The sequence below is a fragment of the Ciconia boyciana genome, chromosome 9, assembly GCF_034638445.1.
Source record: "Ciconia boyciana chromosome 9, ASM3463844v1, whole genome shotgun sequence".
Lineage (NCBI taxonomy): Eukaryota > Metazoa > Chordata > Aves > Ciconiiformes > Ciconiidae > Ciconia > Ciconia boyciana.
Genome location: NC_132942.1, coordinates 17337760 through 17353413, shown reverse-complemented (window position 1 = coordinate 17353413; position 15654 = coordinate 17337760). Strand labels below are relative to the sequence as shown.

The 15654-nt window shown below is 44.9% G+C and overlaps 1 protein-coding gene across 3 annotated transcripts in view; it reads left to right on the top strand.

Moving 5' to 3' along the window:
* Window positions 1-15654, top strand: part of LOC140656378 (rho GTPase-activating protein 7-like) — a 54207-nt gene that overhangs the window by 38174 nt on the left and 379 nt on the right. For 2 of the 3 annotated variants that reach the window (XM_072872014.1, XM_072872013.1), the window contains exons 3-12: window positions 1116-1197; window positions 2619-2682; window positions 3939-5287; window positions 5749-5919; window positions 6676-6835; window positions 8287-8485; window positions 10207-10426; window positions 12272-12386; window positions 12856-14081; window positions 15253-15437. In XM_072872014.1, the coding sequence (XP_072728115.1) occupies window positions 1116-1197; window positions 2619-2682; window positions 3939-5287; window positions 5749-5919; window positions 6676-6835; window positions 8287-8485; window positions 10207-10426; window positions 12272-12386; window positions 12856-12873 (2378 nt within the window). In that variant the 3' untranslated portion in view covers window positions 12874-14081; window positions 15253-15437. Of the gene's footprint in view, window positions 1-1115; window positions 1198-1845; window positions 1868-2618; window positions 2683-3938; window positions 5288-5748; window positions 5920-6675; window positions 6836-8286; window positions 8486-10206; window positions 10427-12271; window positions 12387-12855; window positions 14082-15252; window positions 15438-15654 lie in introns of those variants that run through there. The other variant, XM_072872016.1, reaches the window with a different exon arrangement.

Genomic DNA, 15654 nt, shown 5'->3' with positions numbered 1-15654 from the left:
AGTTTGTTTTCTGTTGAAAAAGAATGTTGGAAAAATCATTTTGCAATCATAAGTTCTTAAAACAGATACTCAGAAGCAGCCAGCCACAGTCAAACAATGCAATTTCAGCATGTTTTCATGTTGTTAAAGCTACAAAGAGTGCTTATTACTTGTGGGGGAGATAGGGACTTGTTGAGAACTTGTATAATTTTCAGACATTTGTGCTTATACTTTAAAACTGTTCTTCTTTAAAATATGTTTATCGTTACAAACATTGAATGTAACAAAAGCTAATCTATTTTTGAGAGAGATTTTATCAAAAACTACAATTAAAGGAATGAACAGTAACTTCTGCCTGCTCTCATTCCCACCTCCCCTGTTCATTGCAAAATTAAAAATTGGAAGTTAAGCGATAGAGCCAAATTTCAAAGTTGTATACTATGAAACATCATGTCTCATGGAAATGCTTCCCATTTGACTACAACAGATTTTATTACATAAGCTGTCAATCTTACAGTTTGTTGGAAGTGTACATTGTCATGCTTCTGGGTAATGAATCCTCTGTATTACCTTGCTGTTTATGCAGTGTCCTGACTTGACTAGGTAAATTAAGTTTAAAAGTAAGCCAAGAAAATACTGATGGATCTCACTGGTTCCCTCATCTGCAAGGCTAAATCTCAGAAGCTGGATCATCGAACTCTTCAGCTGGTGTGTTGATTAGCTTCAAGCATAGCATGATTTGTCAGGCTCACTACACCTCAAGGAGCATATGTCACATGCTGCATTGTGCCTTACCATCAGCAAAAGCTCATGTAAAATACTCCTACTTTTATACTGTACTTGAAGGCAGAAGGTGCAGAGAACCTAACCAAAGCAAAACTTTAATTTTGTATTTCTTGGCTATAGTACTTAGTCACTGCAAGCTCCTGGAAATGCAGCAAATGCTTGCCTACCTGTAGCTAATAGCAAGCAGATACCTAGATTTGCTCTAAGGAACTGATCCTCACTTGAAGGACATTTGTGTGAATATATAGCTATAGAAATAGACTTAGATTTATTTCACCTATGATAGATATGTTGCAATAAAGTCTTTGCAATTATAACTCAGATTTCAGATTCATCTTCTTTGTTTACAGATATGCAGTTTCCTATTGATGTAAAAACTGTGAGGAAAGATCATGAATTTTTAGATGGAGATGCGATTGAATCACTATTCAGGTAAACAATAATTATGAATCATCTTTAGTACCTCCAGGCTCCATAGTTATTTGTGATTCATCTTTTCATGCCTTAGTTTTTGTCAGAGACTATCAAAGTCACCAATGCTACAAGTGAAGGAAAACACTGAAGCACATACTTTAGTATTACTGAAGTTGGTTGTTTTAAGGATTTAAAGGTAAAGTAAGCGTGTGTCTGCACGTCTTCTTCAGCCAAGGTCTCAGTGACGTTCTACTGAGCATCAAATCTGTATTTTCTGAAATGTGAAATGTCTGCAGGCTGAGAAAGGATAATCAGTTCCCTGCAAGCATATGGTAGCATGACAGTTTGCTCTTTAGAATTGCATGTTACTGACTGCAGGGATTTCCTCTGACTAGTGAGCTTCCCCAGAGCTCTTCCAGGAGATAAACAGCAAAAATGATCTGCAGAAGAGATACACTTTCTGTTTTGTTTTCCTGAATATTTGAGTGAGAAGCAAAGGTATTGATTTGAAATTATTTTTTTGCCACAGCTGTTCACAGCACACAAGTGAAATTGCATCGTCAGTGTGAAGTCAAACTCATTGCTCTTTGGACTTTCCCCACGTAAGAGTGCCAGGATAGTGCAGAGGATTCTACTTTACTACTTACTGCAGTTATTGAAGCCTGCTCATTATGAGATTGTTTAGCAGGTGAAGTGAACTCCAGACTATCTATGCCACACCGCTTGGCTGATCCAAGGGACGCAATAAGAATTTCTAACTCTTAAGGGACTGGAAAGTTCCTCTTCTGGCAAAGTGGTTTGGTCCTTTTCTGTATTGTTAGGTCACCTGAATTCAAATTCTGCTTGTAACAGGAGCACCAACAGGAGCTGTTTGCAGATACATTTCTAGTGCACAGCAGATATTAGAGAACTTTGGGTATATTTTGTTTCTTGATATGACTTCTGTCCTGAGTGTTCCTTGAAGGCTACCAGTGTGCTTCCCTGTTGATGCCACATATTTGTTTGACAGTTTGGGCCTTATTGATTCCACAAGTTTTAATTAAAATGATAGATAATAAAGGCCTTCCAAGGATACAGGTTAATGTCTTCATTTTAAAAAATTTTTTTAAGAAGCCCACTCATAGTTTCTTTCATTTTCAAAATCTTAAATCAATATACAGTTTTGCACAATCATTAAAGCTCATCATATGATTTTTAATTAACTGATTAATTATGGTCCTCTTCTCTAAGATGACAGAAATGGAACTGTGAACATCAGGGGGTTGTTAGTTGGCGCTGTTTTTGGCAAAATGTATGGAGAACCTCTAACAGAATGTCAGTCTTTGACACCAATAATGAAGACTCCATAGTAGAAGTTCACAACTAGTTTGATGCATGTTTGTTTTCAAGAAGTAAAATAGTTTAAATTTAAAACTTCTGTCTTTTTTCTTGTACCTTAGACGGTTGAACACATTGAACAGGTGTGCATCAATGAAAGTGGAAATAAGCCGTCAGAGGACACAGGTATGTTTATAAAATACAGCTAATTTTCTCATTAAAAATGTGTTTAGCTATTATATCAAAAACCTGTTTTTAAAAGATCTATAAAGGATCAATTTCTGAACTCTTCTTTCTATTATTTTCCATCCTGCAAAGCTCTTCCATTTGCATTTTCCACTGAAAAACATAGTAATGGAGATTGAAATTATGTAATGTTCATTTTGTAACTTTGTAAGGTAGGTTAGGGGTGGGTTTTGAAACAGTTTTAAAAAATAATTTGACACACATTACTGTCCAATAGTTGCACCAAGGCCCCACCTCAGACTGTCTTTTATTGCTTTCCTAAGTAGTTTTGTATTTTATTTAAGGCCTGAAAGTGAAATTTCACTCTTATTGACTGAACAAAGGATAAGAAATTAAAACGGACAATCCAAATAGTGTCAGCCAATGTCGAATGTCCAGCCAATAGAAGCTGAGTAGGTTTTAGCTGTACTGGCTTTGTTCTCTCCTGCAAAAAAGTACTGTAGATAAAAGAGTTATAGCCATATCTTGGCTGGTTAACACCAGGATTGTAAAACCTCTTAGGTACCATGGATTAATTGCAGGTCTAGCAAGAAAATAATGTCTTCTTTTGGAAAAATGTCTAGTTTTTTGGAAAGTTCCACTCTGCCGTCAGGAAAGAATGGGGCAAGAGAGGGTCCACAGAGAAGAGGCAGGTCATTCCTGTATCTCTAACAGTTTGCTGGCCAGGCGCGCACTCGGAGTGGGGACAGTACAGCAAATGGAGCACCTGGAGCAAATGGCCAGTGAGGCTGAGGTCTCCAAGAAGGTGCACTAGATATTGATGCTGCCACAGTCCCACAGCCAAATGCTTCTTTACCTGAAAATGGATGAGTTTTGGTCACAGAACCGTGAAAGAGTGTTTTATTTGTTTGGCTTTACGGAAGGCCTTGTAAACCCAATACAATTATCTTTCAAAACCTCTGGGTTTGCCGCAAAACAGAATTTTTCATCCTCAGATCAAGTCTGTTATCTTTTCCTCTGGTAACTTTACCAGATTTGTCAGCATGCTTGGGAGTAATTTGTCAGCATGTTTTTCAACTAACAGAACAGAGCTCAGGGCAGACCTTCAGTAACTGAATGGTTACATTTCCATATGTTGGTCTTGGGGGTTTCAGAGGTAGGCAGAAAAATTAAGTCTCCTTTTTTATTACATTTTTTGATAATTTAAAGTTTGCCAAACTTTGCCCTTGAACTGTACTTTTTTTTTTCCTTCTAAGAGTGATGACTCTGAAGATGATGAACCTTGTGCAATAAGTAACAAATGGGCTTATGAGAGGTGCAGTCAGAGATGGTCTCGTATTGAGAGCCTAGAAGGTTTCCCAGGAGAGGAAAGTGCTAGTGCATCAGTCCCAGGCAGTCCAATACTGAAGAGCGTCAGCAACGAGGCTACTATCTTTCTGGATCATGGCGAGAAACATGATGTGTCCTCAATTCACAGTACTAGCAGTGGTGACAGTGACATTGTTAGCTTCCCAAAACCTTTTGAAGATGTGGAAACCAGCATGAATTCCTCAAGATGTTCCTCAGTTAAGGTGGCTTCACTGGACTCTACCTTTAGTTGTTCTCCTCCCCGCAGTGAATTTTTAAATATCACCAGTGAAGAGAAGCTTTTGGATAAATCACCATATAAAAAGAGGAAGAGCCTTCTAAAGAAAATGGAGAAGTTGCACTTAAGGAGCTGCAACTTAAAGAGTGGTCAGTCAAAGGCCAAACCCATAATAAGTGAACCTGTTCTTCTGGAAGGACTTAATGAAGAAAAGATGAAGATGCTGAACTGTGTAAATATTTCTGACCTCTCTGGCATCCAAACAAAGAACAATTCTTCCTTTTCTCCCCAGAGTTGCAATAGCAGCAATCAGTCTGAAAATAGCAGCACAGTGAGCACTCCAAGTCCTGTTATAAAACCACAAAGCCACTATGAAGGAAGGGGTGTGTGTGCAGAGGACTTGGATTCTAGCAAGCTCTTGCTGTCGAACGATCTATCTCAGCAAAACTTGAAAAATGACATGAAGTTACGAACGAACCAGATGTTTCAAATACCACAAGGCCATAAACCTGGCACTTTTCCCAAAGCACTTATGAACAGTTCTCTGTCTCCCATAGACAACTCTTCTGTCAACTGGAGAACTGGGAGTTTTCATGGGTGCAGAAGGAGCCAGAGCAGAAGCAGTTCCAAGGACTCCAAAGCACCCAGGAGCCCCCTTTCATGCACAGATAACAGGCTAAGTGTATATGACAACGTGCCCAATATTGAACTTGACAAATTGGAGGCAATAGAAGTTGATGATGATGATGTTTTTACAGAACTGAACAATGTTATAGAAGATGTCAATGGTCTCAAAAAGTTGGTTGATCAGTGGACAGAGAAGTTCTCAGATGATGGGGATTCGGACTTCGCCAGTGACTTGGCCTCTTTGTATCCATCCTCACCTAAGGAAACCTGTCTTGAAACAGAGGGCTCAACAGCAGACCTCCCAAACACTGAGGGAGAGAGCAGCTGTGAACTGGGCAAGAAGATCAGTTCTGCAGACCTGGCATACATGACAGACTCTAAAAAGACCAACAGGTCAGCCATCCTTGGCTTTCCCTAGTAGGCCCCTTGGGAACCTTTCCCCATTGATTCTCTCCACTCAAAATGTAATTGCTTTTCCAGAACAAAGTATTCGTAAGTAAGTCTGTTCTGGGTAGCGGGGTCTGCACCACTGGTGCCAGGCACTGCTGGTCTGTAGGCACTCTGGTATCTACATCTGCTCTGACCCCTGTTGAATGTAGGGTACTCACGATCTGCATGAGCACTTAGATATTTTGAATCAGACTTTATGGCTAGCTTGCTGTTATTTCTTATTGAAACATTTTTTTATTGCCAGAGTACCTCCTGGATGAGAAGTACCTTGTTTAAATGCAGCTAACCATATGGTGTTTGGGAACTGCAGGCCATTTAGAATCTTAGGTGCTTCACGGATGCAGGCAGAAAACTAAGAGGGACAATGGAAATAGTCCTAAGCTTAAACAATATTTATCCCGTAGGCATGGGAAGCAGCACTGGTCTGTGGAAGAGAGCGTGAACTTGGAAGGCCTTTCCATCCAGACTGATAGCCAGTCAGCTGCCCAGCTAGCCCGGACACAAAAGCTGGCTTTGTTGAAACTCACTGCTTTAATGGACAGATACTCCCCTTCCAGTAAGCAGGGCTGGAACTGGTAAGTTGTCTAATATTAAAGCAACCTGTGTTGGAAAGAGAAGATTTGATGTAAGCAGGTGAATTTCTTTGTCTGCCTAGATTACACATGTTCAAGATGAGGAATTTAATCCTGTTAAATCACTGACAGTTTCATGGTTATTTCAATGGCTCCAGGATTTCCTCTGCTATGGACTGCACTTTTGCTCCTCGCTGGTGGTCATGTTTTTACTGATTTAAAGCATGTTATAGTTTCCTCTTTAAATTTGCCCATTTGCAGGGCTTTGTCAGAGGTCCTTCATAGAGATTGCGGGACCTGAGGTGAGAGCTGGCTGGGCTGAGAATCCATCTCTTCAGCATGAAGTCCCAGTTTGAACTAAAACAATGACAAAGTCAGTCACTCATAGGACTTGACTTAGAAATATCAGTTAGCTTCTTGTGATAGGGATCTGGTACTTGAATTAGTACTTGAAAGAAGTGAAAAAAGCCTGGTACTTGAAAGAAGTGAAAAAAGCCTGCAGTGTCTTAAAGGGATGGAACATATTTCACATGAGGATGCTTTATTAAAGCCAATTTCAATCTTGAAATGAGGAAGTCATTCCCGTAATTGCCCTTAATGATTTTTCTGTCTATCTTATGATGCTATGTGTACAGGTATGTGGCAGAATTTGGGGATGTGGCAAGTATAACTAAATCCTTTCCTATGCATGTAACTAAAGTAGCAGGCGGAACTGTGCTGAAGAGCTAATAAGTTGGATGCACTGGTTTTTGTTTTCAGGACTATACCAAAGTTCATTAAAAAAATAAAAGCCTCTGACTACAAGGACAAAAATGTGTTTGGGGTTCCTTTGCTTCTGAACGTTCAGCGAACAAGCCACCCACTGCCTAGCGGCATACTGCAAGCACTGGACTATCTAAGAAGCCACTTTCTTGACCAGGTATGAACTTGAGGCAGCCCAGAGCAGCTCAGTTCCATAAACAGATCTGCTCCAGGGAACCAGTCTCTGCTTCCAGCTTTTGTGAGGGACTTTCTTGCCTCCTAAGGCTCTGAATAGGCAGAACGGTGTAGGTCTGAGCAGGTGGCCTGCAAGGAAATACCAATGCTGTTTCCTTCTGGGAATGCCTTTAGTCCTATATTGTACTTTTGTGCCTTGCCTCACTGAAATCATCTGCAGTCAGTTCTCTTGGTGCAGGCAGTCAAGCTGTCTTCTCCTTATGAGGTAGCATGTCTCTGCTCCCTTCGGAGGTAAATCTACCACACAATGTTGTTATTCCCTCTGTTCTGTGGTTGCTGGTAGTGCCAGAGCTAATGTGATAATTAATCTTGTTTCAGCTGAAATGTACCACTAAGCAGAGATAAAACATATTAGAGCAGTGCCTGTAACATCTTTTTCTGGTTCTCAAATCTGTATTTATCCACTAAGTGGAGATGTGTGCATGGCAGTAAAAGTGTGTGCTGCGTATGCTATTTCTGTAGCATAGGTGCAGAAATGGGAGACCCCGTGACATGAGGCATATTAGTTAAAGAAAGACTTTCTTTTTCCTGTGCTTTGCAATTGTATAGGTGTGTAATATTATGCCAAAGTACAAAAATGTGTGCATCCAAGTTACAATGCAGTTTGGTGGCACATACTGGAGTGTGTGCAGTCAGTTTCTTACGAAGGCAGTGTGTTTCATTTTGAGGTCATGGTGTCTATTCAGTTAATATAAATAAACCAATGAATGTAAATACTGTCTCAGTGGCACACAGTGAAACTTTCAGCAGAAGCTTTGTTGAGGTCGAGTTCATGGGTTTTGTCTGAAATGTAGGTTTTGTCTGAAATCTAGGTTTTGTCTGAAACTGGATTGACATTCATATTAAAAATAAAATCATAATTTCCCTCAGAATGGCAGTTGCCCTTTGCCAACCTGTAGACATATTAGATGTATCAGACATATCAGATGTTAGACCTGAACCTTGTGGATCTTACAGTCTGAGTTTCTTTGCTCTGGCATGGGCATCAATGTACATTTGCTTTTCATCCGAACAGACATAGGTGCACTAGAAACTTGCAGTTCTAACGTGTGAACATAGCCTGCTCAAGCAAACTGACAGATATCGATAGTAATTATTTTAAAAGTAAAAAAGAGTAATTTTGCATTAAATAAAAAGCCAGCAAACAAACATGAAAATTGGTATGTCTTTCACAGCCGGTTCTGTGGGCGTCAGTCATGGTTTGCCTGGGAGGAATATCCGTGCTGCTTCTAATGATACAAAAAGATTTTGGTGTTAGATCCCACTACCATAGGGTCATAGCTATCAAAAGGAAAGTGAAGGATCAATTATTTGTCAGAGGTTTGATTCCTGATGAATCCTCTCTCTGTCTTTAATATTTTCTTTTACCTGTAGGTTGGCCTGTTCCGAAAATCCGGTGTTAAATCCAGGATTCTGACTTTAAGAGAAATGAATGAAACCAACCCGAACAACGTATGTTACGAAGGGCAGTCAGCATTTGATGTGGCCGATATGGTGAAGCAGTATTTCCGAGACCTTCCTGAACCTATATTCACTAGCAGGCTCTGTGAATCCTTCCTCCACATCTACCAATGTAGGTCACAAAAGCTATAGTTTTCCAATTCCTTGAATATCTTAATATTCAGCTGTACAAGGCAGTGGCCAGACTAGGACTAGCACCATGTCCCCATGTAGTCAGAGGAGACAAGTCAAGCAGGATGTTTCTGAAAAGATGAGTTCATTGTGGCTCTAGACTTAAGAGCTCCACATCTGCATCCTATGGGCCAGCTATTTTCTAACATTGTGTCTTTTCTGTTCTTTGAAGGATGAGTGTAATAACATATGTTGTAGCAGCCCTCCTAAACTGTGTTTTTTAACAGTCATTTCCTTATGCAAAATTAAGAAAGAATCCAGTCCCCTTGTTCATGGTATGGAGTAGCTCCACGTGCAAGAAGTCATGTTATATTGATGAAATGTCTTTATTACAGTGCCCAAGCACAGTTGCTGTGAAACAGCATCTTTGCCTGGAAATGCCAGCAACTTTCTGCCTGTGCTCTCACAACAGTTACTATACTTGAGACTCAACCTGGAAAAGAGGAAACGTGAAGCTGAAATCTAGCACTGAATATAGTTTTAAACAAGTTCCATCTCCAGTACTTTGCCCTCAAGGAATTAACTTTCAAAAAGCAGCTGGGCTGGGGAAGGAACTTGCTGTAGGGACTTATGATGATGCTGCTATAGACAAGTTTCTTCTTTTGAGAAAAGGTTTTGAAAGTCAAAGTATGGCATTTCTGAGTGGTCTGGTTTTCCGCCTGTTTTATATGACTTTTATTGACATGAGTACGTGAGCTGCTGCTGTCCTGTGTATAGTGCAGGTTTGTGAAAGTTAGGTTGGGTTTTATTTTTTAATCTGTCAGGCTTTTAGAATTTTGTCTGAAAACGTTTTATTTGTTTGAAGCAAGCAATTTTCTTTTTGCATCCACAAATCCTTTTTGTGAGGAGGTCCACAATTCTTATGTCCAATGGATGTGGAACCGTTTTCTTCCATTTGTTATAACCTGGCCACTGTCCACCTCCCATCTCTTGTTTTGGGATAGAAACAGCAAATGACTGAATTCTACTCACCCATTTTGTGCCACAAGTGACTTGAGCAAGTGCCCAGATTAATTTACTATTTTGGAGATAAGAAATGTGCTGCTTTCACCAAGCAGCATGTTTTGTGTGTTCTGCGTGTGTGCTTCTACTTGAAGGGAAAGAGAAGTGATCTTCTGCCCTCTGTAGTGGTGTAAATTGGAGAAATCCTCATGATAGGGGGATGCATGGCAGGTTGAATCATACCTACTCTCCTGCAGGAGCTGTTGGGCACACAGTCTCACTGGGTTTCAGTGTGAAAATCTGTTGGCAAAACATTGTTCTCTCAATTGAGTTGTCTGAGAGCATCTGTTCCCTTCATGCCTGAACCTGAAAGGAAAAGACAGTCGTAGCTATCTGCTCCAAAGTATCATTCCAGAGTAATATTTTACGGGGAGACAAGCCCTTATTTGGATTGTAACCAGAGCCAGTTCAGGATAAGTTCATTAGCATGGTGTTCAAGATAAAGTGCAAGTCAAGCACCAGCATCACTGGGTGTGAATGTGCACTAGGAGAAAACTGTACTTGTGTGATGTGACTGTGATAATGGCCTTTGTGTTGTCTGTTGTGAGCTAGAGTGACAGGAAAATGGATGAACCTACAGTTTCAATGCCCTGCTTGGGAATCTGTTGATGGATGCTTCCTCTGCAAGTCACATGTGATTTTCATTTTTTCTGTTTTCAGATGTGCCGAAGGATCATCAGTTTCAGGCTGTCCAGGCTGCTATTCTCCTTCTCCCAAAGGAAAACCGAGAAGCTTTGAAAATCCTCCTGTTCTTTCTACGAGATGTGGTTGCTTTTGTTGAGGAAAACCAGATGACCCCAACCAACATTGCTGTCTGTCTTGCACCTTCTTTGTTTCACCTCAACACCCTGAGACGGGATAGTTCCTCCTCCTCCACTAGGTATTAGCATCTCAATGCTGGCATTGCTGCTGTCCATAGTGTTCTTTGCTGGAACAATGTCTTCTGTAGCTGGCCTAGGATCCGTGTCTGCTTTTAAGGCAGAAATAGCATATGCGTCTTGGGGTTTATCTCAAATACGGTTGTTCAGGTCCAGCAGGAGCTGACCACAGGGCATGCAGTGATCCAGCAGCTCATTGTCCAGTGTAAAGAACAGTGGTAAGGCCCCGTTGTCATGCTCCTGACTAGTCTGCATGCGAGCTAGCCTGCCTCCCTCACAACTGCTGTACTCTTTGTGGTTGCCCACAGGTCCAGCTGCCCAGGAACCCAGCATGTGGCCCACTGTTTGCATTAACGTGGTGCTGGCCATTGAAAATGTAGCTCCTGCACTGCCAACCTAAGCCCAGGTGCAGCTTTAAGGCCCTGCAGATATCTGGCAGATTGTAGTAGTTGCTGGCACTAGTTCTGCTGGGCGATAAGGGGATTGTTCCTGCCAAACCGAGCCACAGGCATTCTGTAAATTTATCTTAATAAGTAAAAGTATCTGGGTTGCATAACATCCCCTGTTTGTACGTGCAGGGAGGAAGGTGCCCTTGGGCCGAAGTAGCCAAATAATCTCTGAGAGCATTCATGCCTTATCTGGTCTCCTAAGTCAGGGCTGTTTGCTTTACTCCATGCTCCTGTGTATGGATAGACACGTATCAGAGTAGAAAAGGACAGCTGACTTTGATGGAAACATTGTGCACCCATCAGAGTAGCAAGTTCATCACCTCACATGGGGATCTAAAGATGAGGACTGGTTCCAACAGAAGCTGTCAGATGTGGTATTGGCGTCTTTCAGGATAATAACGCAGGCTCTGGATAGCACAGAGAAGGGAAAGAAAACAGTAAGGACTTTTCTTTTGAATGGCACAAAACATCTGGAAATGCCTAGAGCCTAGGGCTGCCCAACTCTCCCTGGGCTGAGCTGGCACATTGCCGGGAGCTGTGTGGTCATTGCGAGGGCAGCTGGGGATGCGATGGAGCTGTAGTGGCAGCAGGTCCTTCCTGGATTGCGGTTCTGTTTGAGCACAAGGGAATCACTTTGAGAGGTGTACCTCTTTGGTTTACATAAACATTATGCTGAAATACTAGGACCAAAAATAGAAACTGAGTTTTCTCTTTGTTGTCACTGTTTAGAAGCCAGGATGCTTTGAAGCTTTAGCTTTTTTGTAACTGGGCATTAATGCCACAGTGCAGGGTTCCGACTTCAAAGGGGAGAAGCTGATAGGTCTGACTTTGAGGAGCAGTGCTGAGGACTCTTATCTTCCACCCAATTTTCAAGCCATTTGGCAGGAATGCACATAGATAAAAGTATCAGAAGCCAGGATTAATGATGTCATATAATGATTATGAATTAAAAGAGGGGACTGTTTTTGAAACGTGTTTGGTGTGGTTTGGGCCAAAGGATTTAAAAGGTTCTGCATAGGCTTTGCAGGGTATCAAAGGAGCTTGATATTTGAAAGCTATGCACAAATCAGTTTGGAGTCATGGCTGTCTTTGGCCAAGTGTGTGATGATGTGTTTGAGGAATAAAAAGCCTTGACTTGCCTTTCTTGGGCATATGTTACTACTGGTCAGTACTGCCCCAGGCACTTTTGGGGTGTGCTGGGAGGGAATGCTCTCTGTGGACGTTGCTGCAGTAACGTAACGTGAGCCCCTACGTGGCACATAAGGGTCCTTCAACACTGTGTTTTTGCTGAAGCTGCTGGTTTCCAGCCCCCTGGGCAGGCCTGAGTAGGCACGTTGTACTTATGGTTTACAGCACCTTGCTCACACAGCCTTCCTTTCACCTTTCCCCTCTCTGTAGATCTAATCAGAGGAAGGGCAGCTTGGGGAAGCCAGACCAGAGGGAGCTGAATGAGAATCTGGCAGCAACGCAGGGCTTGGCCCACATGATAATGGAGTGCAACAGACTCTTCCAGGTACGTCACTTGCTGTAGTGAAGCAAAAGCCCTGAGCAGCCTGATGTAGGTGGCCTGCTTTGAGCAGCAGTTTGGGCCAGAGCCCTGCAGAGGTCCCTGCCAGCCCAGCTGTTTCTCTGAGCCTGTGAAAGGTGTGAGTCCTGCTGACTCCAGTATAGAGAAAATTACTGTCATTGCAGATTTTACCACAACTATTTGTAAGGGCTGTGAGAGCATGCCTCCATTTCTCCCTCCAACCCCTAACTGCTGTGGAGGTTTGACTCCCTGGGCTTGGGGACAACTCAGAGACTACCTGTGGGGCAGAGGCTGCCATATGCTCTTGCAGGGAGGCCCCGGCCAGGGATGACCATCCCTTCTTGTGGGAGCAGGTTGAAGTTGACGTTTTGCTGCTGGGGCCTGGCCGGAGCAACAGCCATGCCTGTGCCTGGCCATAGACCCCAGTAATCTGGACCTGGACCTTGACCCACAGACTGACTTCCCGGCTTGACCTCGGCCTTTCCTCGTCATTATGGACTTGCCTGGCGATCACTAGACTGTGGCTGATCCTGATTGCTGTCACTGGACCTGATCCTGACCTCCCCTCCCTTGCTGACTCACCTTCCTGGCTCAACTGATCAGACCGCATCACCATGGATGCATCTGATGATCTGGACTCTTGGCTGACCCTGGCTGCCATCCCTGGCCCAGCTCAGGTACTGTGGGACTGGGCAACTGCCCTGCCAGCCCTGTTATCCTGCTCAACTCCCGGCCCCTTTCCCTCAGGGGGCTGCCAGCCCTTGGTGCACCCAACAGTCAGCTTCGGCCTCCTCACACTCCGCTCCAGCACCACAGTTGCGCAGGAGCCAATGCCCCATGGCTCCCCTGAACTGGCACATGGCCCTGCCCCAGGGCACCCCCAGCACTGAGCCCCCCAACCAGCCCCTTGCTTCTGAGTGACACCCACCCCCCCAGCCCAGCCTGGGGTCCGATCTCCCCATGGCATCAGTCCCCAACCTGGCCAGGGCTCCTAAGTGACCCCTTCATCCCCAGCCCAACCGTGGGTCCCCATTTCCTCAGCAGTGGCCTGAACCCCTCTGCCCAGCCCTGAGGCCCCTTGGGGTACCCTGATACTTGCCTCACACCCTACAGTCAGCCCTGGCAACATAGGAGCTGGCCCCATCGCTGGCTGCATGGCCCCCTGAAATAGCCCCACAGGGACTCTGAGCTGCCCTTGGACCTGTGGACATCCTGCACGCTCCTGCTACGACCAGGGCGCTTCACAAGTGCTGCTGATGCCAGGCCTGTGATCTGTGGGGCTGCCCCTCACTGAGGGGTGCCAGGGCCCTGCTGGTGTGCCCCCTGCCCTGCCAGGGGAGAGATTTGGTGCTGGCACCCAGGGACCGCCTGGAGAATGCTGTCCTCCTTCTGCTGGTGACCTTGAGAAGAGCCTGCAGGCAACTGGGTGGGGCAGCCAGCCATGCCTGTGCCTAGACATGCACCCACTGCTCTGGACCTGGACCCTGACGCTTGGCCCTGCCTGGTCACTGTGGGCGTTGCTGGCCATCGCTGGACTGCGGCTGACGCTGTTACTGCCACTGAACCTGACACTGCCTGGCTTGGCCTCGGCCTCGCCTCGGCATTGATGGATGCACCTGCGACTGGGACTCTCAGTTGGCTGCCACTGCCATTCCCGGGCCTGCCCTGCGTCTCCCTCAGGTACGGTAGGATGGGGTTCTGGCTGGTGAGGCACTGTCCTGCCCTACCCCATGGCACCGCATTCAGTGCCCCGGCCCCCTGGAGCAGCTGGCCCCTGCTGCTCCCCGACTCCATGGTGGGTGCTCCACAGGTGCCTGGCCTCTGCCTGCACCTGGCCCAGCCTTGGGAGGGAGAGCATGGCCACGGCACAGGTTGCGGGTGTGTGCACACGTGTACACAGGAGGTGGTCAGGTAGCTCAGCACATGGTTTGGGCAGTTGGTGAAGCCCCCAGCACATATGGCTGTCGTGCTGTTGCCAGCGTGGCACAAGAGCTAGGTCTAGTTTTGTTTGTGGGCATTGTTCAGCCATCAGGAATGCCTGTTTGCACAGGTGTGTGCTTGTTGAAGTGCCAGATGCATGGCCATTAGGTGCTAGGCACTGTCTAGCTGTCATAGCCAAGCTCTCCCCCCCCCCATCTGTCTATATGGGAAAGAACCTGGGATATTAGATAAGATAGATATGTATATCTTTTTTATCTCTCTGTATATACAGATATATATGTATACGCACTATATACACACACATGCATACACCAGCAAGCACCTAAATCAAGTGCAACACCTACTCTCTAATGGTAGCAAAGCCGCATTTCTGTGCTGCTTTACCTCGCATAGCGGAGCTTCCAACAAACCCCAAAGCAAAGGCGGGAGCCATGGCCCGCTGCCTTGTAGTTGGCCTTGTGGTTACTCAAAATGGATATGCACGCAGCAAAGAGGTTTGCTGACTCTGTAGGGATTCAAAACATGGCTGCTGCAGGGAAAGGCATTTCCCTGGTGTCGTCCTCTGAGGGAATGTAGTTAATCGATCTGCTCCTCCCCTGGGCTTCCTGCTCCTCCAGGTAAAACTGCTGCCTGCCTGCCTACCCCAGCATTGCTGGCAGCTGATGGTGCTGCTCCCACAGCATACAAACTAACACTGCTGTCCTCTGAGAGGCAGTCAGGAAGCCACCCCTTTTTTGAGGGCTGGTACAGGCCACCTGCACAGGGCAGTGATGCAGATGTGTGTTTGCTTGTAGGGGGTACACCCCACAGCCTGTACTCCATTGTCCTGGTAAGTGGTGTTGCTTCACACCTCCCTGGTGTGTTACATTAAAGTTCAGTCCTTGAGTGTGATATTTGATCTCTTTTGCAGGTACCTGACTGTTGCCTAGATCAGCTGACTAACAACTTCCATGAGACAAGCATGCTGAGCACCAGGGCCTCACACTGCTGGGCTGCAGTGAGACTGCTTGGCTCCCTTGAAAGCTCTGTGCTCTGCTGAGGGATGCCAGAGATTACATCAAAAGCTGGGTGATCTGCTCACACCTGGCAAATAAGGTAAAGAGGATGGCAGGAGTCATCAGAGTAAGACTGGCTCTAGGAGTGTGGGTGACTGTACTGTGGTTAGAGGGATTCCTGGAGGTGCTCTTGGGTGTTCTGAGTTCTCAGTCCTTAAACTCTGCAAACTGAAGCAGAGCAGCCCTGGACCTGGGCCTGTGGGGTTTGGCTCCTGCACAGGGAATTGCTCCGAGCTGTGCCCATGGCACCTCTTGTC